The sequence below is a fragment of the Lampetra planeri genome, chromosome 9, assembly GCF_965212315.1.
Source record: "Lampetra planeri chromosome 9, kcLamPlan1.2.h2, whole genome shotgun sequence".
NCBI classification, from domain to species: Eukaryota; Metazoa; Chordata; class Hyperoartia; order Petromyzontiformes; family Petromyzontidae; genus Lampetra; species Lampetra planeri.
This window is the reverse complement of record NC_136115.1, coordinates 4,926,411-4,953,754: the sequence shown is the minus strand read 5'-3', so window position 1 is coordinate 4,953,754 and position 27,344 is coordinate 4,926,411. Positions and strand designations below refer to the sequence as shown.

Genomic DNA, 27,344 nt, shown 5'->3' with positions numbered 1-27,344 from the left:
TACAAAAGTCGTCAGTTTATTTTCAATACTGCAAAAGAACTCACTTCAGCAGCACCCTAGTGCAAAAGGAGGTGATGCTGAATTTGTGCAGGTAAAAAGAAAGTAAAAATAACCTTCACATTGTGAAAGCAAAAACAAAGTGATGAAATATATGGTTAACACGAAGCCAAGTTAACATAACCTGGAGTCTTAATGCCAACACATGAATTCATACCGATGGCAATTAGTAAGCTATCGCTCACAATGTAACAAGCATATGTATAGAGGGAATACCAAGCTTGAACAGTGGAAATGTGATGTGTACTCTAACACACCATGTCTGATATACAGCAGAATTTGGCTGCAAACTGGTAACGTTTATGAACATTCCGGATAAATTCCCAGGTAATGGCAGTTTAGGTTGTTACAACACAATATTGTGCTTCTTGTCACTCGAGACTATAAGGAAAAGTCAACTCTTGTGGACCAGCCCGAACCTGAAATGGGGTGTCTGTGGGAGGCGTGCATCATGTACCATAGGCATTGCACTGCTACATTTCCATTGCTGCTACAACAGTGCTATCCAAACACACATTTCTCCGAGTCCATCCTTTTCCAACTCCCTGAGGTCGAACCTATGTAACCCATACCCTTAATTTAGCCTCACTGACTTACGTTCGTATTTCCGTAAGGCCTGGTGCAAAAAAAGTTCAAAAGGTGTTTTTCCCTCCCTTTGCCGTATGGTTGTGGGAGACTTACATGTTGGTAGTAAAGTGAGCAAGTCGCATCCACTGGGAGCAAACGGTAGGTCATTACACCCCCTTTTCAACTCCATGTAGCCCCGCTTACATGACTTGGTGTGGCCCCCATTGCGGACAAGATGCTTGAGGCAAGGCTTCGGTGGTACGGCCATGTGATGCGAAGTGAAGAGTCATCAGTGGCCAAGACTGCCATGCGTATTGAGCCAGAGGGCCGCCGTCCACGCGGACGTCCGAAGAAGCGATGGATGGATCGAATAAAGGAAGACATAAAGACGGTCAACGCATCCCCTGAAGATGTCCTGGACCGAGCCAAATGGAGAAGACAAGGCCGAAAAGCAGACCCTGCGCCACAGCGGGAACAACGCTAGGAAGAAGTAGCCCCGCTTACATGAAGTACACTTCATCTGTCCATGTATCCTGGCCTCAACCCATCCATATGACTCATCCTGGAAAGGATACTGGCAATTCAATCGGCACTTGATTAGCATCCCTACTCGCCAAAACAATGTTCAACATACTGCATTTTATACTTCTTCATCGCATTAATGTTTTATTTTACTTCACCTATAATGCCCAGCTCAGATGAGTAATCATGGGATTAATCATTACAATGTCTATGCAGATAAATTATATTTTGCATTGCAAAAGGTCCGGTTTTCCATAATCTATTTTGGCTGTACCTGCAAAGGAATAAAATAAACATGTCACTGCTATCTAACGGTTACAAGACATGCTGGCTGGGACCGCTCTTTTGTAGAATTCATTATATATGCTCACGAATAATTTTCCTTAATTCCAAATGAATCAACATACTTTAAAAAAAACTGTCATCTTCATAGCCAATTGTTATTTCCAAGGAGCCAAAGGTCAGCATTAGTTCTCTATCAGCCACTTGGCCCGGCGTTATACAAAATTGCAGTACTGCCTTGCTGGTTTCACGTATCCCAGACCAATACAATATCCCACAGAGTCTGGCACCAACTAGAGCACAAAGCTTGCAGTGCACTGACATGCACAGTAGGTGGCGAATGTAGCTTCCTATTCAATGCATGGTTCAGAGCAGAAATTGAAGCCATCCAAGGTAGCAAAATTTCAGTCGTTCCGATTTATATGGGAAATAAAAGTGAATTATTCGACAACTAGCTAATTTCAGACTCTGTCTTCTCGACAGACCTATTCTTCACCCGAGGACGGCTGCTTGCGTTGTGGCTGAAACGTCGTGAGAATTACTTTGTTTTATTTTTATTATTTTATTATTTCCATTCTACGTGACTTTACCGAAAGAACCAAGAAGATTAAAGTGGTTATCACATAATACATTGTAGTTGGCCACATAAAGAAAGTGGAAGCAGTGAAGTAATGCCACCCCAGGTGGAATATCTGGTCTGTGATCGTGGACTCATTGGGCTGTCACGCTCTGTCGTCCTCTTTGCTTGCTTTCTGCTTCTCCGATTTTATCTCTCTTCACTCTGTCTTTTGAGTTTAGTTTCCTCCATTTTTAGTCCTCGGAGGACATCAATACACCTCTGTGAGAGCAATGCGGCACACAACGTTCATAGAGTACAGCATGGTCGATTTGAATCGTATTATACACATATTCCATTCTTTAGGAAAATTTAATTAAAACATTTGTTTTAAATGTACTTGAATGTATTCTTTGGGTCTTTCGGTAAAGTAATATAGATAGGTTTCTTTGAACCTTTTTACGTGACTTTACCGAAAGCTTTAAGTCAAGATTCGTACTTGAATGTTCATATCTAAAGGTTACAGTATTGATTAGGTTTTATAATTATTTAATTATTTGTTAAGCTTTGCCGGACCAGTGATTCACATATAAAGCCCGGCTGGCTGACGTTTTACTGTACCTCAACTGCCATTGTGACCCAGTTTCCTATGAATTTAACAATAGAGACCCATAAGTACACATTTAATAAGTTAAATAAAGTTTCTTTTCAAAATAAAAAGCATAAACTTTAACACCCTTTAATTAATGAACGGTGACTTTTAAGTCTTTAGTGTGCTGCCTATAAAACAACCGGTTGGCTCTTCAACAGTACACAGCGCTGAGTTAAACTCGCATAGTGCAGTGTCAAAAGGATAATCTCCACCTCCCCTATATCTCATCAGTCTAATACCAAGTGAGATCCCGTCTAAAAATATAAGTGAATAGGAAAGCAGCGAATTCTTTCAATCCAAAGTCTGCCAGCAGCTGACCTGCATTGTACAGTACCGTAAAAATACGAATGTGTATGTTCGTACATTATATCCCTGGTCCACTTGCTAGACATAACGGATTCACAGTGCATGCCACCATAATGTTAAGCCATTACTATGTATGTGCCTAGATATAGCTCAGTTGGTAAACTTGAAATAACCATTTTTGACGAGAATAAAAATGGTTGTCCTCTGGAGATACTGATCCCCGACTCAGGAATGTGTCACTTCCACCAGTTTCAATGCCACCAACAATGATGAGCAATGTCCAATGCTCGTTTGTGTATGGAATACTGACTTTCCCACTAGATGCTAAACATTGCTCCAGACTGCTTTCCAAATGTCCAATGCTCGTTTGCGTATGGAATACTGACTTTCCCACTAGATGCTAAACATTGCTCCAGACTGCTTTCCACAATCTCAAACAGTCGACCGCAGTCAGTGGCATCGCTACCAAGTGTAGAGGCGGCGCAAATGCACCTCAGCGAGCGGTACCCACGGCCAACTTGACTACCGTGCTCACCACAATTGATTTATTCCATCCTCCTGTGCTACAATCTCCAGTGCCGACGGGCCAGAAAACAACAACTGCAGCTGCTTGTAAACTTGCAGTTATCAGTTAAAATTGAGCTGCCTCGAATAAATACAGTCGCCGACCACAACGGCGCTCTCTAGAGCTGCTCGTTGTGGACATCAGACTGGTGCGCCACGAGCAGGTGGCTGCTCATCATGTCCAGGGGGGCGGCCGTCAAAAGCGAGTTGAAGGAGGGCAGCTGGCTCGGGACTTGCGGCGTTGCCGCCTTGCCCGAAATGATCACCGGGAAATCGGAGACGCCCACGGGGAACTGGGGAGAGAGGACTGTCGACGAGGAGACGGTGGGTGGGAAGCTGCCCACGGGTAGAACGGCGAGGGCAGATAGCGGCGTCAGGTCGGCCGAGCTCTCCAGCGACGCGGGCGACGAGGACAGGCCCTGCCGCTCGGGAGGAGGCATCGGGATCGTTCCGGCGTGATTGACCTTGGGCTCGCAGGAATTGACGACGGTGAGGGGGATGACGGCGATCCCGCCCGAACCCTCGACGGGGCTGATGGAGTGCTGCGTGCCAGAGTCCGGCTGATAATACATGTTCTGCATCAGGGGCTCTCCCGGCATGTCGGGCAGGAGCTGCTGCGCACCCATGAACACGTGCTGGCCATAGGCGCCAGCCAGTTTCTCCGAACCGAAATCCACGACCTCGGACCAAGCGTCGGTGGGGCTGGCCACGACGCCGTGCACCTCGACGTCCGGTGGAGTGAAGTCCTTGAGGAGCTTGGGGGCGGCGTGCTCCCGATCGATCTGAACTCTCACTTCCTCCTTGTGCACTGTGCGAATGTGCTTCTTCAGGTTGCTGGGGTGTCGGCAGCGTTTGCCACATATCTGCGGTGGGGGGGAAAACACACGCCGAAGGGAGGCTGAGTTAAGTACCGATCGGGAACAACTCGGGCAGCTGCTGACATCGTTCTATTTGAGGCCATGTCTCATTTCTTCATTTATATTCGTATGTATGTACGTATGTCCAACTTATTTCGCACCGTATGCAGCCAACCTTGCTAATCAGAGGTATTCTGTCAAAACCTAGAATACAATACGAATAGAATGTATAATTTATGGCCATTCATCAATCCTTTCCATGCCGTGTCAGTCATATAACATTTTTTATATCATATTTCACCATGCTGGTAAATGTTGGTTGGTAAAGTGGAGGGCAGGCAGGTCTGATTCAGATATTAATCGCCACTGATGTGAGATATGGCTTGGAATCCAGGTCGTCGAGTTTATACAGCAGTGTACAAACCACTACACCAGTGGTCCAACAATATTAATATCCATTTCATTATAATGATTTTAGCAAGTGCAGTTGTCCATGCATCAACACACTTATGGCACGAAAAATCTGAAGCTAACATTTGAATGATATGCAAACAAAACACGAAAAGGGGTTTACGTTGTAAATGCACTGCAAATGTTTCTGCGAAGGTACAACCCTCTATGTCGGTGGCACTCCAATTGAAAATCTAAGTTCTGAGCTGTTCTTTTAAAGTCTACTGGCAATGTTGCAAGAACAGTAAATGCCTAATGTATCAGTAAACAGGGTACCAATGGATACAAAATCCTGGGTTGAATTCTCAATTGTAAAATTATCCTACAACCATGCCATGGTCAACAACACAATTCTCCCAACATGTAAAATATCCCGAACTTAAGGGCCAAGATTAGGAAGCTCATTCACACAGGAGCTGAGCTGCTGTTAACACCTGATGATGCCGGATGTAATCTCCCGCGAAATCTATATATGTAAAAGGGAAATTTGTGAATGTGTGTCTGTTCAAAATGTTTAGCATACTTCCCAACATGCAACAAACTTGACATTTGGCATGTGGGTAGTTTCCAGACTGTACACAATGCAAAAAGTATAAAAATAGACTTTTGTATTTTGGGGGAGGGGGGGGCGCAATAATGGATATATTTTGCACGGCAAGTGAGCGGTGACGTCACATCTGGGATGTCACCCGCATGCGGCAGCGTTACGCAGTGTGCCTGCTGACGTCACCCCCCCCCACCCTCCGCGTAGGCCGTGTATTAATCCAAGACAAGAATCCAAGTCTCGGGCGAAGCCGGGTAGTAAAGCTAGTGTCTGATAAAACCGTCAATCTTTGGCTTTCTTTTCAACATTCCACCGGTTTGCTAATAAAAAAAATAAATTAGCATATTTGCCCACATGACAACTTGATATTTTTGTTGGCGGAGGGTACAGCTGAAAATTGGAATTATACCTACACAATCTAACAAAAAAGATGTGATTTATGAATCCTGAATTATTACACTGGAATTAAGGAGCTCATAAAGCAAGACTTAAATAATGCAGTTTGGTATAATTTTTAAACACACATATTTAAACTGTTTACAACTGCTGTTTCGACATATTAAGTGTTGACTCTCATCTTTGGCCTCTCACGATACATGAAGGCATCTCTGCATTTGCCACCACTGCCTTCCATTGGATAAGAAAAGTTAGCGAAAATCAGCCAACCTGACACTGGTAGGGCAACTCTCCCGTGTGGGTCCACGTGTGTCTCTTTAGCTCTGACAAGCGTGAGTACGCCTGCAGGCAAAACTTGCATTGAAACTTCTTCACACCGCTGCAAAAACAAAAATGCAGCCCGTCAACACCATTTATCTCATGCACGAATTTGCATGCACCCATGTACAGTGTGACGGAGCAATGAGCATAAACATTGGAATGTAACGAGTAAAGAAATAATTGATCAATAAAAACAAGGATTACAAATGTAGTTTACAAAGTAAAAAAAATACTTAAATTGAGTTAAGTAATACATATAGTGAGGACATCAGATGCCAGGTGGGGCAAATGCATATACATTAATAACAGAAAGGAAGCTGATTGAGGGAAGGAGAAAGCGAAGCAGGCAGAAAATTATAAGATTTGTAGGAACACAACGGATGTAAGTGGCAGGAGAACATGAAGAGCGGAAGACATTGGGGGATTGGAATTTTGTTCATCAGTGCGTTCTTAGCAAACTAAGAAGGAAAATAATGATAAAACAATCATACTTAACTAGTTACGCATTAAATGGCACCATTTTTAGCGAGTTTCATTTCTGAGCCAAACCCTTAGTTCAGGTTAAGAATTTAAAACGGAGCACAGAGTAGCCTAAACTGAATCACACCACGACTAATAATTTTAAGAAAAACAATGCGCATTTAATGAGTGTCTAAATGCTTCCACGTCTGAAAGTGCTGTAGAAAACGTACATAAAATAACAATATCACAATGACAAAGTAAACATCGGTGAAGGATTGAGAAAACGCAGGAAAATGACACGTGAAAACCATGAGCACATCTCATAAGAGCCGGAAGTGCCTGTGAGTCCAAAGAACAACGTGGGTCACCGGAAAAAGTCCAGCGCACATAGGAGATGGAATTCAGTCCCAGTCAATCCAACATCCCGAGCACACGCCCCATCCCAAACGCGCAACTGAAACAAAAACCACATCGACACAACCCCCGCAGGTCCCCAGTACGCATTGTCCAGGCGGTGATCGTCGCGCACCTGCAGAAGATCTTGTGGCTCTTGTAGTGCTTGACCGCCTGGCCACAGAACTCGCACAGCTGGACGAGGGGAGGCTTGCCCCGCGCTGCCTCCATGTGCTTCATGCGCACGTGCTGCGTCAGGTCGTCTGCATACGTGCACACCCCCCCCGCACCCCCCACGATTGGTCAAGACAATGTCAAAAACAATTTAACGGCTTTGCCTTCTTCCACAGACAGTTGTTATGGTGCCTCTTATGACTGCTATTATTAATTTTATTTTTTGCTTTCTTCCCATGTTTTATTAAAATTTTGCTGTCAACATCAAATTTTCAAATAAAGTTATCTATTCGGTAATCTCTCACTCCAGTGCAACCTTGTGCGTTAAGAGTTTGATGCGCAGAAGCAGATTTCACAGAACTTCTTCTGAGTACCCTTCAAATGGACTTTTTATCCACTTATCAGCGGGTGCACTCTCCCATATGCCTAACATCAACACCAGGTTATACTACTTCTAACGAACTACAACATTACTTAGCAGCAGATGCTCCAAAACATATTCAAGAAAAGGTTGGTGGATGACATGGAGTTGTAAAAACTCCAAAACCCACCGAGTTGCATTGTGGCCAGGTAATGACAGAACAGCAAGGGGAATTGTGAACCTATGTTTGTGACCCTTGGAGTATTGTTTCCTTGTGCGTGTGTACTGTCTCAAAATACTGCAGTTTCCCCCCACATGCAAAAAGTGAAGGAAAAGGAATTTGCCAAATATCTCAATGCAACCCTCCCCTGATTAAGCACCTTGATTTTGTGAGGCTGCCTTGAACTAAAAAATTACAAAGAAAATTGACACATCAAACTCTACAAGCAGCTTTTTATAAGCCAAGCAAATAACAGAATGCTTCGGATTGGTGGTGAATTGGTTAGCGCACTGTGTTATGAACCCAGTGACTCGATTTTGATTCCTGGAAAATGACTAACATCAGTGGCAAGAGATATCTGAACTTATGCTGGGCACCCCCTCCATTAATATGCACTGACCAAAATGATGAAGTATGGTCAAACAACCCCCATGACCGACTTGGGGAGGCCTTCATCGGCTGTGGATTGGGCTGTTGAAATATAAATACGCGATAAACCAGTCTTATTAAATGCACGTTAGGGAAAAATGAACATCTCTCAATCCACCCACAGCTTACCCATTGAATATTATGCCCATAACATGTTTTTTGACACAATGCAGAGAGATTATGAAATTTATTTCTTCCAGCTTGGACACAATGTGCAAAGGTGTGTCATTGGCGGCCCTTACTCTTGACCTTGTAGGCCTTCTCGCAGAGGGAGCAGTGGTGCGGCCTGGCCTCCCCATGATACGCCACGTGGTCCCGTAGCTTCTCCAGGGACAGCAGCCACTTGCCGCACTGCTCACACTGGTACAGCTTGCGCTGCCTGTGCACCTTGCAATGCTGGCGCAGCATGCAACTGTCCCGTCGTGTGGTTACGAGGGCCCACCGGTGGGGAAAATAATGACAACTTTAATCTAAACTAATTCGTACGGCAGCAAAGCATTCATGAACAAACAAGCGATCCCTCGTATAGCCATTACGACTGTTGGGGTAAGTGCTCTCAGCAAGCATCTATTAAGGCCGGAACGCAAGAAAGGGTGGTGTGGCTAACTCCACGCCTTGCTGTCTTTTATCTCATCAGTGCCGATGTTTACCAAGAACAAGTCCAGGAACGGTTCTTATATTTGCCGCTGATGTTAGCAATGGCTGGGAATCGAACTCGCATTGTTAGGTTTGTAGCAGAGTAAATTTCCCACTACCCCACCACTCCAGCCTCTGTATAGTCATTAACAATATAACAAAATAACACTTGCATAGCATTACTTGGAAAGACGTTATGAAAACAAGACTGCAGATATCAAAACACATGCGTGAAAGCCTCTAAAAAACAGGAGACTGTTTTACATATTTTTAGGTAGTGTATTAATGCAAGGCTTTCTTTAAAATCTGACCCCTCATTCACAAACGCACAAACACATAGTGAGAGCTGTGAACTACAGTATGTTGGAGCATTCATCACCTGTAAATGAATTCTTTATCACACAGATCGCAGCTGAAAGGGGCAGCACCAGGCTGCACTTGATGGCAGTGCGGGGAGAGTTTCTTGCAACCCTCACACCTCTCCCTCTTCCACTTGCTGCCAAATTCTCCACTCGTGTACAACAGGGAGGGCTTCTCTTCATTCTCAATGTTGGAAAGCAAGAGGAGAAACACGTCACAGAACATTATTTAAAACTCAACTCAGACTAATACCCAAACGCAAATGTGTCAAATATACAGGTCACTCAATTAGAAAGCATGGGTTTACATACACTTGACCTGTAAAACACTTAATAAAGCGGGACCCTTATTATGTTTATATATGCAGCCCTTCGCTAATCCACTGCTAGATGAGGGCCTCCCCACGCCGTGAGGGATGTGAGGTTATTCGTGGTGTGGGTTGGTGAAAGCAGAGGCATAGATACAACAACGTTCTGCTGCACTGTCCATGTAGGCTCACAACAGCCTACAAAAACCTGCTTTATGCATAGCTGTTACTCATCTAAGCACTATCCAGGCATATTCACGCTTAGCCGCTAAGATATGATGAGATCTGGTGAATTTCTGGTGATTACCGTACTCTGGTCATTTTCCCCCCCAAGGCGATTTCTGCATTTGTTTACCTGGGAGTCCATAATGCCCGGTGAGCAGTCCTCTGCTTCGATCTTGGCGTGCTGCAGCTTGTTCTTCGAGCCCTTAGGCCTCCCGCGCTTCCTCGGAGTACAGGGTACTTGCGAGGCCTCACAAAGGGGGTCCGGAGACTCATCCGCGGGGACCCCACCTGTTACAATGCCCGTGCAATCTTCCTGAAGGGACGGGGAATGTGGGACGGCAGCTTGCGGCGTTGATTTGAAACGCTCCGGTGCTTTCCGTGCTCTTGGTATGACGGGGCACTCCGTTCTCTGGAGCTGTTTCCTGAGGTGAGCAACAACAGACGTGACTGCACTGAGAGGCGCAAGATTGAGCAGCTGTTTGCCGGTTCAAGACCACATATTAAACTACGAAATTCATACGCGACATTTTAAGTATACTATGGCAAGCAACCATAGCATAACTAACATTTAGTTTTTTGCGTATGTATACAACTGCATTTTCAAAGAGGTATATTTTAAATTACTCTAAAATATATACATTTACACTTCTACTTTAGAAAATAATAGGTTTCAAATAACATTCCTTGTATTTATAAAAGAAATCGATATATTTTGGGTTAAAAAAATCTGTTATTGTTTATAGCATCTCATAAACATAGTAACAGTGGTTGGCTTCATTCAGACCTGGGTCTCCCTCTTCGCTTGACCAATGGAGGCGAGGAAACGACGGACGAGCTCCTCAAAGACCTGCAGGCTTTCGTTACTGTGAGGGGCACAAGCGCCGTGGCCAAGGCCAGGGAACCGGGGCTTTCGGGTAGATTTACATCTACTCCCGTCTGCTCAACTCCACAGCCAAGTGCCACGGGACTTCCGCTCCTACCCCTGGCAGGGCATCCTACAAGACCCACTTTCTCTTTGCCGTTCTCTCTAGTAAGGCACAGAGATTCAAGGCTGCCACAAGACACACCGTCTAAAAGCCCTCGCTCGCCAGAGGCCGGGGACCCACTGCTCACGTCGTCCAGTGGCTCATAGTCATCGTCCGACACCACAGATCTCGGATTCAAGTGCGCGGCACGACCGGCTGGGCTCAAAGGCATATGGCTGCCCGCTTCTGCGCCCACGGCCACATGGCTCCAGGTGTTCCAGCCGTCACCCTTGACGCCGTTGGCGCCGGGCTCCAAAGTGCCATTGGCGGAGACCTCGCTGTCCCAGTCATAGCCCGAGGAGTCCGAGCCCAGGTCAAGGATCCCGACCACTTTGAGCTGCTTTGCGGCCGCCGAGAACTCCGCAATGTGATCCGCCGGCAGCTTGGCCGTGTAGAAGAACTCGAGCAGCTGGCTGAAGCAGTCGGGCGCGATAGACTTCAGCGCCACAGACTGCCGAGGACTGCGTCCCGTCAGCACCGAGCTGAAGTACTCGCTGCAGGCCGAAAGGACATTGCTGTGCGCCAGGAAGGTGCGCGCCGACACCGTCACAGTCACGTCGCAGAAGAGCCCAGATATTCGCTGCTCGTTCAGCTTCTGCAGAACCATGCGACTGTGGTGGAGGGGGAAGTCTGTGATCGGCAGGGGAACTCTGTCCATGGCCTCCTCCTGAGCACAAGGGGCCAAAGAGATTGTCAGTATTGTCCCCAAAAAATATAGACCACAGGGTTGGTACATGTACAACTTGATTGCACCTCCACTACTACATAGAGTGCTGTGGATGTCATATCGGAATGGTTTTGCTCTGAAGAAACCATGAATACAACTCGTGTTGTAAACCATATTTTTGCCACCAGAACATCATCACCCATCATCCACACTTCTACTAAAATTACCTACTTCACCACATCACTATAAAACAATCATCGAATCATCACATTTACATTGCCTTCATTGCCACCACCCCATCTCCATAACATCAACTTCATTATCACTGTTACCCCCAAAACCACCACACCCATCACCTCAACATAACCCCACCATCACACTCCCATTATCATCACTACCCTCATCACCCCCATCTCCATCACCCGCATCACCATCATCCACACTAGCGTCGACATTATAGGACCACTCCTGTCAATATCAGCATATCAGCATGATTACCCCACCAACACCACCACCCTCCCATCATAACCCTCACACGACCGTCACCCCTAATTCAAGGATCACTGCCATCATCTGCATCATGTGAGCATCATTATAATCCCGCCAACACCATCACATCACACCCATCCTCGCCATCATCCACATCTTGCCGCAATACACTTTGGATTTCAATCATTATTACCCCAATCACCATTATTAGCGCCTGTTAATCACCATCACAATCATCAGCAACTACCATCACTTACTACCATCATCACGCCCATCGGAGGACCACAGCCATCAACCGCATCGCTATAATGCCACGGTCATCCCCATCACTACTCTACCCCCATCAAAGACAAAGATCCCCTATGAAGCAGACGCTAACCGCTGCGCCACCGCTCCTCCTTTGCCCCCCTCCTTGTACCCCCCCCTTGTAACCCCCACCTTGAACCCCCCCATCTTGAACCCCCCCATCTTGTACCCCCCCCCCCCACCTTGTACCCCCCCCACCTTGAACCCCCCCCACCTTGTACCCCCCCATCTTGTACCCCCCCATCTTGTACCCCCCCCCCCTTGAACCCCCCCCACCTTGTACCCCCCCCCCTTGTACCCCCCACCTTGTACCCCCCCCACCTTGAACCCCCCCCCACCTTGTACCCCCCCCCCTTGAACCCCCCACCTTGTACCCCCCCCACCTTGTACCCCCCCCCACCTTGAACCCCCCCCACCTTGAACCCCCCCCACCTTGTACCCCCCCCACCTTGTACCCCCCCCACCTTGTACCCCCCCCACCTTGTACCCCACCCATCTTGTACCCCCCCCCCTTGAACCCCCCCCACCTTGTACCCCCCCCCCCCCACCTTGTACCCCCCCCCCCCACCTTGTACCCCCCCCACCTTGTACCCCCCCCCCACCTTGTACCCCCCCCCCACCTTGTACCCCCCCCCCACCTTGTACCCCCCCCCCCCCACCTTGTACCCCCCCCCACCTTGTACCCCCCCCCCACCTTGTACCCCCCCCCCCACCTTGTACCCCCCCCCCCACCTTGTACCCCCCCCCCCCACCTTGTACCCCCCCCCCCCCCCACCTTGTACCCCCCCACCTTGTACAGTACCGTAGAGGGAGCCGGCGGCCTTCAATTTCCCCAACGCGAATGGTCACCGCGCGCGCCGCCACCATTGGCCCAAAGCGGCCCCACGTGAGCGACGTTCGTGAGAGTGGGGGGGGGGGCTGTGGGGGCACCGCCGGCCAATCACGAGGCGAGCGTCGCCGCCGCCGCGTTTGTCCGCGCTGGGAAATGCAAGGGGGGGCGGGGCTTCGCGAGACGTAACCAGCGCGGGCGAGGGGTCGCGGCAAAGCGAAAAGAAGAATCGTAAACAATGAGAGGTAAATGTGGGGGGGGGGCTTTTTGTTGTTGTTGTCAAATTCAGTAACAAACAAGCCACGCCACGCACCCGCCTCAATGTTTCAAGAGCCGCAGCAGTGTCCGCGAAGACGTCTAGAGACGGCGGTTCTTTTTTTTTTAAATGACGACGTCAAAACGACGCGGTCCTTCGAACGAGAGAGGAGCATGAGAGCCCCCCCACCCCACTACGATGAGACGGATCGTAAGTCAGATTGACGGGGGGTAGGCAGGGGAAATCACGCAAGGGGGAGACAACAGAGAAGACGAACGGCGGCTGCGATGCTTCCTCGCGAAGATCGCCGCTCGCCTCGGCTCGCTGCTTCTGATTCACCTGCCCCGGGACGCGCGCTCGCCACGAAGAGGTCAACAATGCAGGGGGTGGGGGTGGGGCTCTCGTGGGTGACGTCACGCGCCCCCCGCCGAGTGACGTCACGATCTTTCCGCCTTCCTCGCCTCCCCCCTCGCCACGCCTCCCCCCTCGCCACGCCTCCCCCCTCGCCACGCCTCCCCCCTCGCCACGCCTCCCCCCTCGCCACGCCTCCCCCCTCGCCACGCCTCCCCCCTCGCCACGCCTCCCCCCTCGCCACGCCTCCCCCCTCGCCACGCCTCCCCCCTCGCCACGCCTCCCCCCTCGCCACGCCTCCCCCCTCGCCACGCCTCCCTCCCCCTCCCTCGCCACCGCCTCCCTTCCCCCTCGCCCCGCCTCCCTCCCCCCTCCCTCGCCACAGCCTCCCTTCCCCCTCGCCCCGCCTCCCTCCCCCCTCGCCCCGCCTTCCTCCCCCTCGCCCCCGCCTCCCTCCTCCGCAGTGGCATGAAGCTGGCCCCGGATGGTTTTTTCAATGCGAATTCCGAAATATTTGGATGGAGGAGATGCAGCTAGAATCAATGAAAAATTTCAGAATTTTTATTTTATTTTGCAAAATAAAAAAAAATCTTAGTATACACCCATTTGACAGATTTGCGCCATGCGGTTGTTAAAAAAATGCCTAATCATATAAATCGCGTATTTATCACGGATCAACTTAGCAGACACGACATAAATCCACTTCGTGTAGGATAACTAACTTGGAAACATCATAAACCCAGGGCGACCTTGCAAAATACTTGGAGTTGTCAACTGATGCTCATCTGGTAAAATAAGATTTCCCACTACAGCTTCAGAGGCTTGGTTACACCCCGTGTGATCTAGCTGGGGCCAGCAAGTCGATATTAACCAATTTAAAGATATTGACGTGACAATAAGATGCTGTTTTCACAATGTTATTGTCCTGCTTTCTTTATGTCACGTCACGAGACGCAATGTCTATCCGCTTCTCATAGCAAGTGCAATGCCCTCCCCACCACCACACATATTCTAGATTTGAAGCTTTCGTGACTGCAAGGATTCATACTCTCAGTTCTTTCGGTAAAGTCACTTGATGCAGCAAATCTGGCTGTGACGGTCCCACCTGATGACGGAGACTTGTGTTGCCTCCGAAACGTCGTGCTTTTATTATTTTATTTTTATTAATTTTTATTTCATTTTTTTACCTACGTGACTTTACCGAAAGAACTGAGAGTATCACCACACACATGTTACATTTGTTCACAGAAGTAAACTCTCATTTGTCTGTGTGTGGCTTATTCATCGAGGGCCAGTGACTAATATCAGTGACAGGGTGAGCCCAAACATGTTGCCAAGTAAACCGATTCGTGTGCTTAAAAACACAGTAAAATAGATGACACATTCAACCGCTGGTCTATGTTAGGTGAGCAATAACATCGTTTAAAACGTTGTTTTACAATCATCTGTGTTCTTGCTGTATCCCTGCCAACTCTGCCCGCATTACCTTGGAAAACTGAGGGTATTCTGTACAGAGTACATTGTTTACAAGTGTCAAGTGATGGCAAAATCCACCAGTAGCTACACAACTGTTGACAGGTAACTCATTCCACATTCATATGGTTGGACCCAGAATTGAATGAATCACACTTTAATCCTAAAAATCTGAAACTCATCCCGAGTGCCGAGGATGTCCAAGGAACAATACTCTGGCGAGATATTTTGTTTAGTTTCGTGATTTAAAAAAATCGTATTCATGAAGTAGTTGAGATAATAGTATTTCAGGAACGGCCTCTGCAGTTGCCTTGACAAAAGCACCACTTATCGAGAGTAACTTGCCTGTAACCAGTAATTCGTGCACGTTGGTATCACCATCAGCCATGATCTATACACTGCTGGATGAATGCTTCCCCAAAGCCGTTGCCATCTCTCAAGGCCTTGCGATGCAACAATCGATCTGGGTCCTGCGCATGACCAAGGGGGGTATAGCTCAGATATTTATCGAAGAGGGGGCCCCACGAAAATTCAGAGGTTCGGGGGGCACGACACCATGTTAAACTTTAAACAAATGTTTATCACCACGCAGAATGAAAAAACAAACGCTCTGCTTTTATTGATCATTCACTAAATTGAAGTTGACACTCAAGGCGCATTTGTGTTGTGGTTATAAGTGTTCACAGAACTGCAGGCTAGGTGATGCCATAGAGATGACTTTACCGAAAGAACCAAGAAGATGAATCCCTGCAGTCACGAAAGCTTTAAATCGAAATTTAAGTTATTCTGCATACAATACAGTACAGTGTATTGGGTATAACACCTAGGCTTTCGCGACCAATATTCATAATAAAGATTTTTGGGTTCGATCGCGTAAGTATAAATGTGTCCTAACCCTCCACCACCCAACACCGTCAGTAAGGTTTGTCACGTAAACAATGCGCCAATTACTACTTCAGCCCACCTGTGTGTTGGAGAGTAAATCCACAACATTTACAATTTGAATACGTTTCGCTGGTAATTACATCCAGCATCATCGGGAGATTTGCCAGAAGTGTATTGGGTTTTTTAGTAAACTACTAACTGAATTGAGACCATCATGGAACTCACTACATTGAAGAACCGTGTTTTATTGGGGGCACATTCCTGGATTTATAACTGGAATCTGAGTGGTGCACGTTTAGGGCTCTGGAGTGGACATAATCCCCTAAGTCACCTTGGCTTTATGTATCGAGTTGTAACATTTTTGGATGTAACAATCATTCCCCTCTTTTTTCACCTGAAGACGATTGCTTGTGTTGCGATCGAAACGTCGTGATATTGTTATTTAGATTATTTTTTCTATCTACGTGGCTTTACCGAAAGACCCAAATAATACTCATTCACTCTCAGCATCAGAGTTCTTTGTCATCACTGGGTTTTTTTTATGAGGTGAATCCAATTCCTGTCTATAATGAAGCATAAATACATTTTACATTTTCAGCTTTTAGATTACGATGTTAACCTTCTGGGAAAGTGGCAGTTGGACTGCAACTCGGAAATCGCTGCACTTGAGAACCCAGTTTAGTCACATAAGGGGCCGTCCCTAAATGACGTCACGCGATTTTGGACGATTTTTGACCCCCCCCCCCCTTGTCACACGACGTCACAAAAAGTCAGATCCCCCCTCAAATATGACGTCACAAAGCTCTGCCCTCCCGCCAAAAAATGAAACATGCTTCAAATCGCTTAAACTATTGTCATTGTAGTGCGTATTTAATGTGGCGCTGCACTCTGATGTTGTAGGAGAAAACATTTATTAAAAAGTCTATTTAATTAAGTATAAAGTTGCGCATTTTGATGTGACGTCACATTTCTCCCCCCCCCCCCCCCGATCGTCACACATCGTCACAAATGTCTGACCCCCCCCCCAGGTGTGTGACGTCATTTATGGACGGCCCCTTAATAACTGAAGTCGTTTTGCAGAACAAATGCCGTATTCGTTTCGAACCATCCAGATGATTATTGATATGTCACGTCCTCACGCAGTCGTAATGTATTTCGCTATGGTTTTATGTATTATCCCCCGAGTTAATCTGGTTAACCGTGTAATGATTAAGAGTCAATAAAAAAAAATAGGAATGAATGAATGTATTTCCTGGTTCAATGTCTAAAGTCCGCAGCACCAGGTTAAGACTAAGAGTGGTAACAACTGCCACGATTCTCAGTCGCGCTCTTACCAACAATCTCTTGGCTTCTTGAACTTCGCTAAAAAAACACAGTTCTGCGGTATTCCTTTTTTTTACGACACAAGGCAAGCGTGCTTGTAACCCGTGCGGTTTTTTTTTCTTGCGCATTTCAACATTGTGGGATTTGATAGGGCCCCTTTTTGAGCCGAGGGCGGTTAGAGAAACGACCCTTGAACTCTGTGGGCCGTCTGACGCGCACCGTTACTCATTAAACACTAAACGCCACACCTCGCCTTGCCACTCCACCGCGTCTACGTTGAGGACCTCACCGCTCGAGTGAATTCAGTGGGCGACGGGGTTCTTTTTGTGTTGGTGTGGGTTTTTTCTTTTTAAAAATCTCAACTCGGAGAGAGACGCGCATCTCCAAAGCCTATCTATAGATCTCTCAAGACTTGGCCAAAAATAATGTAAGTACTGGATGGAACTCTGTGGATTTGAATTGTTTGTGCAAAGAAATGTATATGCAGTGCAAATATATATTTTTCTCAGTTTGTTTTCCATTGCTATTGAAGAGTCTTGCTTGCAAATGCACTGAGTTTACTGGATTTTCCGACGTTCATGTAAGAGGCGGACAGGTAGTCGAACGTGGTAATACTCTGGTTTTGTACAAAGGTACGGATTGTCAAATGATGGTGGCGATCCTCATTCACGTGGTATACTGGCGAATATTCCCTTTTTGGCCCGAAAAAAGTCGTGCTTATCTCTGGCCAACAAAGAGGACAATTGCCAAGGAAAAGTGTTTAGTTCGTTGAAATAAAATGTAACAGAACATGTTTTTTTGACCCGATTCAGCACAAAGTGTCTGATCAAAACTGGTTAAGAGTTTGCTTATATTGCACCAATATTAAGGCCTTGTGTCCTGCCACGTAAAAAATACTACGCATTTACGTACTTTTTATGTGGAGGGAAAGATATGTCAAGGTGATATGTTTCCAAATTAGTTTTGTTCCTTGTATTCTTCAAAATTACTAAAATGATTATAATTTTTGTCATTTGTTAGATGACTTGAATTTAAGAATTTAGCATAGCGCCTACATGTTACCCAAAGTGAGAAATGGTAGACTTTGTAATGATGTTGTGGTAAAGGAAAACGAAAGTTAATACAATTACGAAGAAATGTAAGAAGCGTTACCATTACTGTGACAACAGTGCACCTTCAGTTAAAGTGTAAAGGTTGAAGATTAAAACATATTGCTTCATAAATATACCATTTATATGACTACTGTAATCAAGGCACGTAATTATAGTAAAGTACTGTATATGAATATTTTCTATTTAAAAAAAGTTCAATTCGTATATGTTTCTATCTTTCAGTATCGTACGTTTACCATTAACAAAGGTTCAACAGTATCACGAAACAATGCTCATATGCCCGAGCTAAGCCCATTGGGTGTATTCAGAAAATAACTTTTAAGCATTACGTGAACATTTTTAGATGCTTTTGTTTTGTCGATGTTGCATACTCATCACGCATTCACCATTTATGGTGCACCGGAGCAAAGAGCACACCCAGTATTTCTAAACAAAACAGGCGATTGCCACATTTTTTTTTATTACGGTGCCAGCTGTCGTTAGTCACCACACGTTGGCGTGAGGCCTTGTCATAAGCTCGTGTGAGGATAGCTGACCAAGGACAATGCCGCTCTGTTTTGCTGCCATTAACGGCCACCCCAATAATGAACAATGAACCTTCGGAGGTACATTCAGATGAGTAATACGCATGCTTATCTTTAGCACGCAGAGACAGACACGGCGAACGATGTCTGAACTGGCTTCCTTCGCCGACGCACACTGACCAGCGTGGTGAAGTATGGTCAAACCCCATGACCAATATGTCGAGGGGAGGGCCTATCATCCTTCAGTGGATTGACATAAAGCTGCTTTTATGACATGTAAATGCTATATCCATTTAAATAGTATTTTTTGATACAATATTTATGGAGGGTTTTTTTTGACAAACGTATTCCTGCACCATTATCAGTATCATGACATGAGCCAGTCAATAAATTCAGAGTACTCCCGGAGTCAGAGAATGACTGCGTAAGAGATTTTCACAAAACCTGAAAAACCTTATCAAGTAACATTTTTATCATGGGACCTCCTTTGCCAGTACCAAAATATGAGAATAAGTTTTCCCCTCTTTGTTGCCAGATAAAAGGGGAAAAACTTATTCTAACATTTGTATCTATAGACAGTTAAATTGGGAACGCAGAGATCTGTGTTTGTCGCATGAAAGACAATCAATATTCGTAATTTTTAGGCCTGTAATTGAGCCAATGGTGACAAACCAAACTTAATGTGATGGGGTGTTTTTGTGCATTTTCAGAAACATTAAAAGCATTGTGGGGAGAACACAACAGCACAACACACACGTACTGTATATATCCAAGCCATGAAGGCAGATTATAATCAACATTAAATAAAGAGACCAGCAAGAGCAAGGTGGATCATGAAAAGCAACATACCACTTTGCCTGAAGGTGAACGTTTTCAACCAGTACCTTTTACCTGGTATGATTTATGGATCAGAAACGTGAACACTGGCAAAAAAAATATTTTAATAAAATCTGAAAAGTACTAAAAAAAACCCATGGAAATACGCGTGCTGGTAATTACACTTAAGGATACGCAAGTCAGAGACATCATCATGCCAGTCAGAGATATCGAGGAGAGTCACTTTGATGGGACGTTGGCCGACGGGGGTCATCGGTGATAAAATGGCAGCCACAGGAGAGGAACACGTGCGCGGGGAGGCGACCACCTGCGTCGCATGTGCAGTGACGAGATTAGCTCATGTGCAGGAGCCTTGCTGGATTTATTGTGAGGGATGGTGACAGCGAAGTTGGGGCGTGGGGGGCTTCACCCAGCCGTTGATAGACCGTGGGTGATGATGCCGATTATGGACATACCTGTCAACCCATACGGTTTACCCATATTCTTGAACAGGGAAATTGAGTTTTTCAGGTCCATACGGCATACAGCCGTTTGAAATGCGGGCAAAAAAATGTTTTGTCTATTTGTTTGTGTTTCTCCCTTGTGATGGGACTTTGTAAGATGAACGTTGAGATTTATAAGGGCACGGGGTGACCAATAAGGTCTGAATTGATCCGTAATTAGGTAGGCACTGATAAGGGGTTGACAGGTATGTATGTGTGAAATTCACAAGTGTAAAATAACATTTGATAACGATAATATCTGAACGTTTTTACCGGAATTGCCCAAAATAAAGGAATGACTAACAGCATATGGGGAACTGGATGAGAGGAACAGCGCGGGCAACCTCGTGTGCCGTGTGGATGTGGTGGCACACACCTCTTGGAACCATTTTTCTTTTCCTGCCTCTGGGTAGAGGTGCCGCCTGTCCTGGTTTTTTTTTCCATCGAGGATTGGCCTCGTTTTGAGATGGCTCTCCTGGGAAGTCTGTAATAGACCACGATCCACGAGGGCAATTTTAAGGCAATCATTACTGGCAATCATCGGCAGCAATGTTTGCCGCATAATTTCCCATTCTAAAGACATCATTGATGCCCCCCCACTCCCCCCAATTCTGAACAATTCTGATTCAAGCTGCCCGCTAGCGGGCACCTGGGCAGCAACTTCCAATGAGATCGGAGCGAGAGCATACGTGACTGCCTTTCGCTGTCACGCGTTGTGCAATGGAACACAATCAGCTTGAGTGGGATCGAGACAGATGGGAGGGAAAACCTGCTGATTGCTGTTCTAGTCACATATTGTATTGACTCAGTGACTGGCTAACTGACTAATAATAATGGATTACAGGAATGACTCACCTAATGTGACTCTTGCTAGTTCTACACCATTCCCAAATCGACTAGCGAGTAGTAACTAGGCTTATCCTACCCCTAATCAACTCGTGAGTGCAGTGGTACTATGCGTACCCCTCGTCTGATATATTGTGAGATATTCCACTTCCCATGATATATCCAGATTTTTTTTGTACCTCAAATGGCAACCTCAGCTACAGGGTGAGAGATGGCTCAGCTGTTCTCAGCTGAGCCATATGAGAGATGTCTCTGCTTTCCCCTCCCTTCCAAAGAAAGATTTAAGACGAGAACAACACAGCCAGTAAAATTACTGGGCTGTCAATGATGATCTCATCCATCAGAGTTTTATCACGATCATGCGACTCTACAATCCCGTCGAACGACATCTTAAGCACGTGTTACAATCTAAAATGTGCATTTGCCCGTTCGTGAAACTCGTAAATACGATGGGCCCTCTGGATAAACAGACAATAACAGTACAGAAAATGGGCTCGTGAATCAATCTTGTGTGGACCTTTGGGTTATCCGCTTTAATGAGTGGGGTTTCTCAAGGAGTCTCTGGGTTACTGTCTCATGAAACATCTCCTTAATGGAATTGGCAGGGCTTAATTTCAGCCGACCCTATCCGAGGCTGAGCTCCAAAACTATTTTCTCACCCCCCATTCCCCCACTGGGGGGGGAGGAATATGTGGGGGGCAAGCTGCAGGGGATTGGGGACCCCCCCCCAAAAAAATATATACCTTCACAAACCACGCCCTGAGAATTGACCAAATATCCCAATGTAGAACTCTCCTTTAAACCAAACCTTTGAGTCTCATGATTTCCTGCATGGATAAACACATGCCCGTTGGGCTACAGGACCAGGAATGTCCACACTCGGTAAGAGCTGCCCTCTCACCGTACGCAAACGGGGAGCAGGATATTGAGCTCGTTTGCACCGTGGGCATCGTAGAGGCCTCTTGAGCACAAGCACATGCAGGTGTGGCGCACGCAAGGGTGCTCACCGTCCATCACGTCGCGCATCGCTTGCGGAGAAGTGGGCCGAATCGATGGCTTTTGCCTCTCTTGATGACACAAGAGGCGATCGCCGCACATAGCGGCAATCGCCACATCGCCCACATTTGTTGGTGCACGGGACGTGATGCACAGTCCATTTAGGCACCACAGTTATACAATGCACACTGTTGTATTCTGAGTACACTCAGTGCTGTGAAATACATGAGACTGGGAACTGCTATGACGTGTCACCGATAAATTAGTATGCACCCAATGCCCGAATATAAATTGAACGTGATGATTTCTAAAGTTAGCAATCCGATACAAACGTACATTTATAGTCTATGCATGTGCATCTGCCACGGGCAAATCAAACGTGTGTGGTTTGGTTTGATTTATGCATGTCTTCCCATTTGGCATATTATATAGTTCTTACATTGACATGGTGGATGGAGTACGGTATAATACCATCTCCAGCTGGCTTCCCAAATAGTAAACATTCATGGAGAAATGCAGGACACGACTTCATAAGTTTTGTAGTCCATCTACTTAAGGCATACCCAGAGGTCGCAACCGGGTATTCGATACCCGTACCCTACCCGATACCCGGCTACCCGTACCCGGCCGGGTACGGGTACCCGTTTGCGACCCTGGTGCGGCCGGGTACGGGTACGGGTAAGGAAACAAAACCCGTTTGCGACCTCTGGGCATACCCCTCCCCCCCCCCATTTAGCTGCTCTCATTTTGGTGAGTTGCTTTCCAAAGGCATTTCCATCCATCATCCAACCTGCCATCATTCTCACACCATCCTCCTTTTGCAGTACTGCAGTAGACTCAATTTCTGCTCACCTCAGTATACATTTACACTTTTTTGTAAATGTTATTTCAACAATTATTTCACACTATATAACATAAATATAATAATTGCAGTAACTACATTGTATATGATATTCCTAACTGGTAGTGGGCATTGACTGCAATTGACTTTACCGTCACACACCAAAGGAAATATTACATGGTATGGTCACTCAGAATTCAAACTTGAATTTATTTATAACTTTTTTCCATCCTTATCTGTGCCAAGTTTCAGCTTTGCAGCCCTGCTAGAATATCAATAATGTCACTTGTATTTTGTCTGGTGCCTGCTGTTCCAACGTGTTGTCGGCTGACATTGCTTTTGTTAATATAAAGCCAAACCAGACAGACTGAAGATGTCCGATTGATTGTACAGTATTTTCAAAGTACTGCTAAAGTAAAACAAACTTTTGAAAGTTAATGCTATGTTTCTGTGTTTCGTATGCGCATGTGCTTCTCTTCCAGGACGGGCATGCCACTTGCACTTAGGATTTGTTTATTAACCTGCCTTCTTCATTTTGTCAAAGGTAAACGCCTTAAATTCAATCTTAAATCAAGCTACTGCACCGTTCACCCTCCTATAAAATACTGCCGTTTGATGTCACACATTTGTGTAATAAATACACTCTCAATGCGCGCACTTTTTTTGATCGCATCTGCTGAGCGCAGGCCGAAAGATCGAAAATGCCAAGTGACCAAAATAAACAGCACACTAGAAATTGTACAGTAATATATATCAACCTGAATAATAAAACACTGCTGAGCAAAGCAAAATGGGGGAAACCACCTCAACGATACTCCCCCAGCTACGGTTCAATAATTCTAGTCAGTAGTGTAATTAGTGTGGTGGCAGGGGGTGCCTTGCCCCCCCATCCCCCCACCCACCCCGCCGTGACCAAAGCTACGACTTGGGGCCCTCTTTTTACAACCACCACGAGATTATGTTTTTGACAAAAGTGTAAAAGAACGAAAAAAAATTAGCTAAGACGAAGCGCCCCTATAAGGAGCGCCATGATGTGATTAAGCAAGAGGAGTTTAACACGTAGGCTTTCGCGACCAATATCATCCATAATAGAGGGTTTTTTGGGATCAGATCGCGTAAATATATAAATGTGTCGTTAATACCCACCACCACCCGACACAGCCAACTAGTAAGGGTTGTCACGTAAACAGAACGTGGCCAATTCGTCACTATTACAGCACACCGGTGTGTTGGAGAGCGAAGCCACAACATTTACAAACTGAATACGACGTTTCGCCAGTAATTACAACCAGCTTCATCAGACAATATATATAACCGAGGTGCGACCGTGCGAGACAAATCAAATATTGGGGCTCCACCTGGCCGATTCCCGAACCCCCCTGAGCTGATGATGTAGTTGCGCCACTGATTCTAGTCCTGTGTGGAGTGTGGTCTTGTGGGGGTGATTCATGGAGTGCAGGATTCTATGGGACAGAAGAGGCTTGTGCCATTGGGACCTGGCCCTGGGCAGATAACTTCTAAAACAGTGATGACGGTAACACAAAATACTCAAAAAATCTTGTTTTTGTTTTATACAGGTAACACTCCTCCAGTGTTTACAGGTGACGTGGTGTTTCAAATACTTGAAAACACGCTAAAAGGTTTGTATTGTTGAGTTATGTGATGGGATTTCTCATAGTTTACATATTTAATTTATACACTGCAAGTGAAGTAAAACATGTTCACTTGTCTCTACTTTACACAAATCCAACGTAGCATCTTCGTGACCAGATGTGAGCTAAACAAGCAACGATATCCCTTGATACTGTACGACACTGGCCAATCAAATCAACGCTTTTTCACATGGGGAAAGTTGAAATTTTACATGTTCAGTTGTAGATTTTAAATATTCCACCTTATTTGACAGTATTCTAATTGTGAGGAAAGGTTTATTCTTCTTAAATTATTTGATTAGCTACGCCCTCACTTGGCATCACATGACCTTCAAAGTGGATTACGTTTAAACGACTAATTACCACAAAACATAGCAAATTAAATGCAAAGTACGACAAAGGGCCCGCTTCACCCACACCCCCTTTCCCTCAGCCCCCCCCGTATTTTTCCCAACACCCCCCTATGACCCCCCCCCCCCCACGTGTTGAATGGTGCAAGGGGGGGGGGTGGGGGCACGATTAGTGCGGGGCCGCATGGGTAGGAGGAGGGGGGGCATTGGGGGGGGTGGGCTAGGTTTCAGGAGGGGAGGCTGCAGATAGGGGGGATCCTTTGTGGTAATTTACGGAAGTTTGCAGTACACTAATGATCAGAATCTTTATTTAGACTGCAGGAGGAATCTGATGACCTACAAAGCTCTTTATCACGGATGCCCAGTATGGGCGCGTCAAGAATCTCGTACGTTCAGGTGCTGTCGTAGTGCAATGGTTGGCACGCTGCACTTTGAAATCCAGAGATCGTTGGTTTGATTCGATTTCCCGGCACCGCGGTTGAAATAATGGTACGAGTTTCTTAAATCTCCTTACCTCTGTCCATCCACCCAACAGTATATCAATGTATGCACCACAATTAGTCTGGTATAGAGGAGGTCGTGGGTTTGATCCTGACCCTGACGCCTGCTGTATATTTGGAGTTTGCGTGTTCTCTCTCTCTCAACCCGTGGGCACGGAGATTTTTTTCCGGATCCTCCGGTTTTTTCCTCCACGTTTAGAAACATGCGTTTAAAGTATTTGGCTGCTATACCATTTCCGTATGATAAGCCACTTCGTTGAGCTATCATTTGTGGCCAGGTTACTTTTGTACAAGAGCTATATAGCTCAGTGGGCCTCACCTGGTGAAATACAAATAGTTTAGGGTAGTCTAACGGCGGCAGGATGCGTGTGATGGGGTAAAGTGTGGTATGGCAACTTCATCTGAGACTAGGCCAAGATACCCTCTCGATGGGCTGTCGAGAGTGGTCTCTAGTGGAGGCCCTTCTGTGAGCCGTATTTTGTGTATGCTGCTTTTATAAACAATACACTGAAAAGAAAGTATATGTTTTAAGTCAGACATTAGTGCTCACAAAAAAGTACAGTCCATGATGTTTAAAAGATACATTCTCATGTTTTGCGTTCTCTGCTGCATGCTTCCTGTAGACACCGTTGTATTCACGGTGTCAGCACGAGATGACGAAGGCGATGTAATTACCTACAGCCTCAGTGGGTCTGAAGCGACTCGTTACTTCACTATCGATAGTGCCACGGGAGTCGTGACTCTGAAGTCCACCATAGATCGCGAGGTGAGTACTAAATTACCGAAACACAATTGCATAGCTATAATCTAATTGAAATTTCAGGTTTACATTTTAAAAAAGTTTTAAAGCACTATACTATAGTGAGATTCTGCCGTGATAGATTGCTTGTTTACAATCCAGCGGTTACCTGTTCAGTTTTCTGGCGTGCCAGTTTAAACAATGAGCAAGATTTTTTAATCACCCCGCCCCCCACCTCATCCTTTTGGCCATGTTCCTCGCTTTTGGCTGCCCATTTATAAGCATTCACGAACAGAAGATAAAAAAAATATATATTTAATGTATATAAGGCCAAGGATATTTCCATGAACTTGAGAGAGGAACTTTGCATTTATTATCTAACAGGGTCCTTGCCTATGAAGATCGGACAGTTCTCTAGCATTGGTTTAAGCAAGCTTGACTCTGCTAATGAGACAATGAATGTCAAAACCAGTGAAGAGTTTGTTTAACACGTAGGCTTTCCCGACCAATATTATCCATAATAAAGTTTTTGGGTTAGATCGCATTATTAAAAAATGTGTCGTAACCCTCCACCACCCGACACGGCCAATCAGCAAAAAAGTGTCACGTTGACAAAAAACAAATAGTTCACTACTTTAGCCCACCGGTGTGTTGCAGAGTGAATCCACAACATTTACAATTTTTGAGTATGACGTTTTTCTGGTAATTACATCCAGCATCACTAGGCAAATCGCCAGAATGGCGTACTAAAAAATTGTAAATGTTGTGGATTCACTCTTCAACACACCGGTGGGCTAAAGTAGTGAACTATTTGTCTTTTGTCAACGTGACACTTTTTTGTTGATTGGCCATGTCGGGTGGTGGAGGGTTACGACACATTTATAAATAACGCGACCTAACCCAAAAACGTTTATATGGGCTGTGAAGAGTTTGCTTGTATTAAACCAGGGGTCGACAACCAAAGTAACAAGAAGAGCCACAATGCACGTGGTGAATACGAGACGGTGGTGCTTAATAAATAACGTCACGAAGCAGCCCTTGAATAGCCGCAGGCTCCGGAGCCGCAGGTCACCGACTCCTGTTTTAAAGCAATGCAGTGAAAAGTACGCACTCCCAGAAGGCTATGCAGCTGATATAATGTCAAAATATAAATATGGAGAGATAAATATGTGCTCCATAAGAGGTTTGTTTGGGTTAGATCGCGTAAATATATAAATGTG

General features: G+C 45.8%; 2 protein-coding genes across 3 annotated transcripts in view; one reads left to right on the top strand and one right to left on the bottom strand.

Moving 5' to 3' along the window:
* LOC144720603 (uncharacterized) lies at nt 1–13,600 on the bottom strand. 2 transcript variants are annotated; one of them, XM_078597457.1, is made up of 8 exons: nt 12,931–13,600; nt 10,426–11,333; nt 9,772–10,063; nt 9,129–9,292; nt 8,356–8,525; nt 7,066–7,192; nt 6,024–6,132; nt 1–4,369 (listed from the first exon to the last, which is right to left on the bottom strand). In XM_078597457.1, the coding sequence occupies exons 2-8, from the start codon at nt 11,322–11,324 to the stop codon at nt 3,626–3,628; spliced, it is 2,505 nt and encodes an 834-aa protein (XP_078453583.1). In that variant the 5' UTR covers nt 11,325–11,333; nt 12,931–13,600; the 3' UTR covers nt 1–3,625. The 2 variants fall into 2 exon arrangements, with proteins under 2 accessions (XP_078453583.1, XP_078453584.1); XM_078597458.1 differs by lacking the exon at nt 8,356–8,525.
* Nucleotides 13,601–17,211: 3,611 nt separating this feature from the next.
* Nucleotides 17,212–27,344, top strand: part of CDHR2 (cadherin related family member 2) — a 45,417-nt gene continuing 35,284 nt past the window's right edge. The window contains exons 1-4 of the mRNA XM_078597455.1: nt 17,212–17,672; nt 23,366–23,427; nt 24,461–24,523; nt 26,009–26,151. Of these exons, the coding sequence (XP_078453581.1) occupies nt 17,671–17,672; nt 23,366–23,427; nt 24,461–24,523; nt 26,009–26,151 (270 nt within the window). The 5' untranslated portion in view covers nt 17,212–17,670. The remainder of the gene's footprint in view (nt 17,673–23,365; nt 23,428–24,460; nt 24,524–26,008; nt 26,152–27,344) is intronic.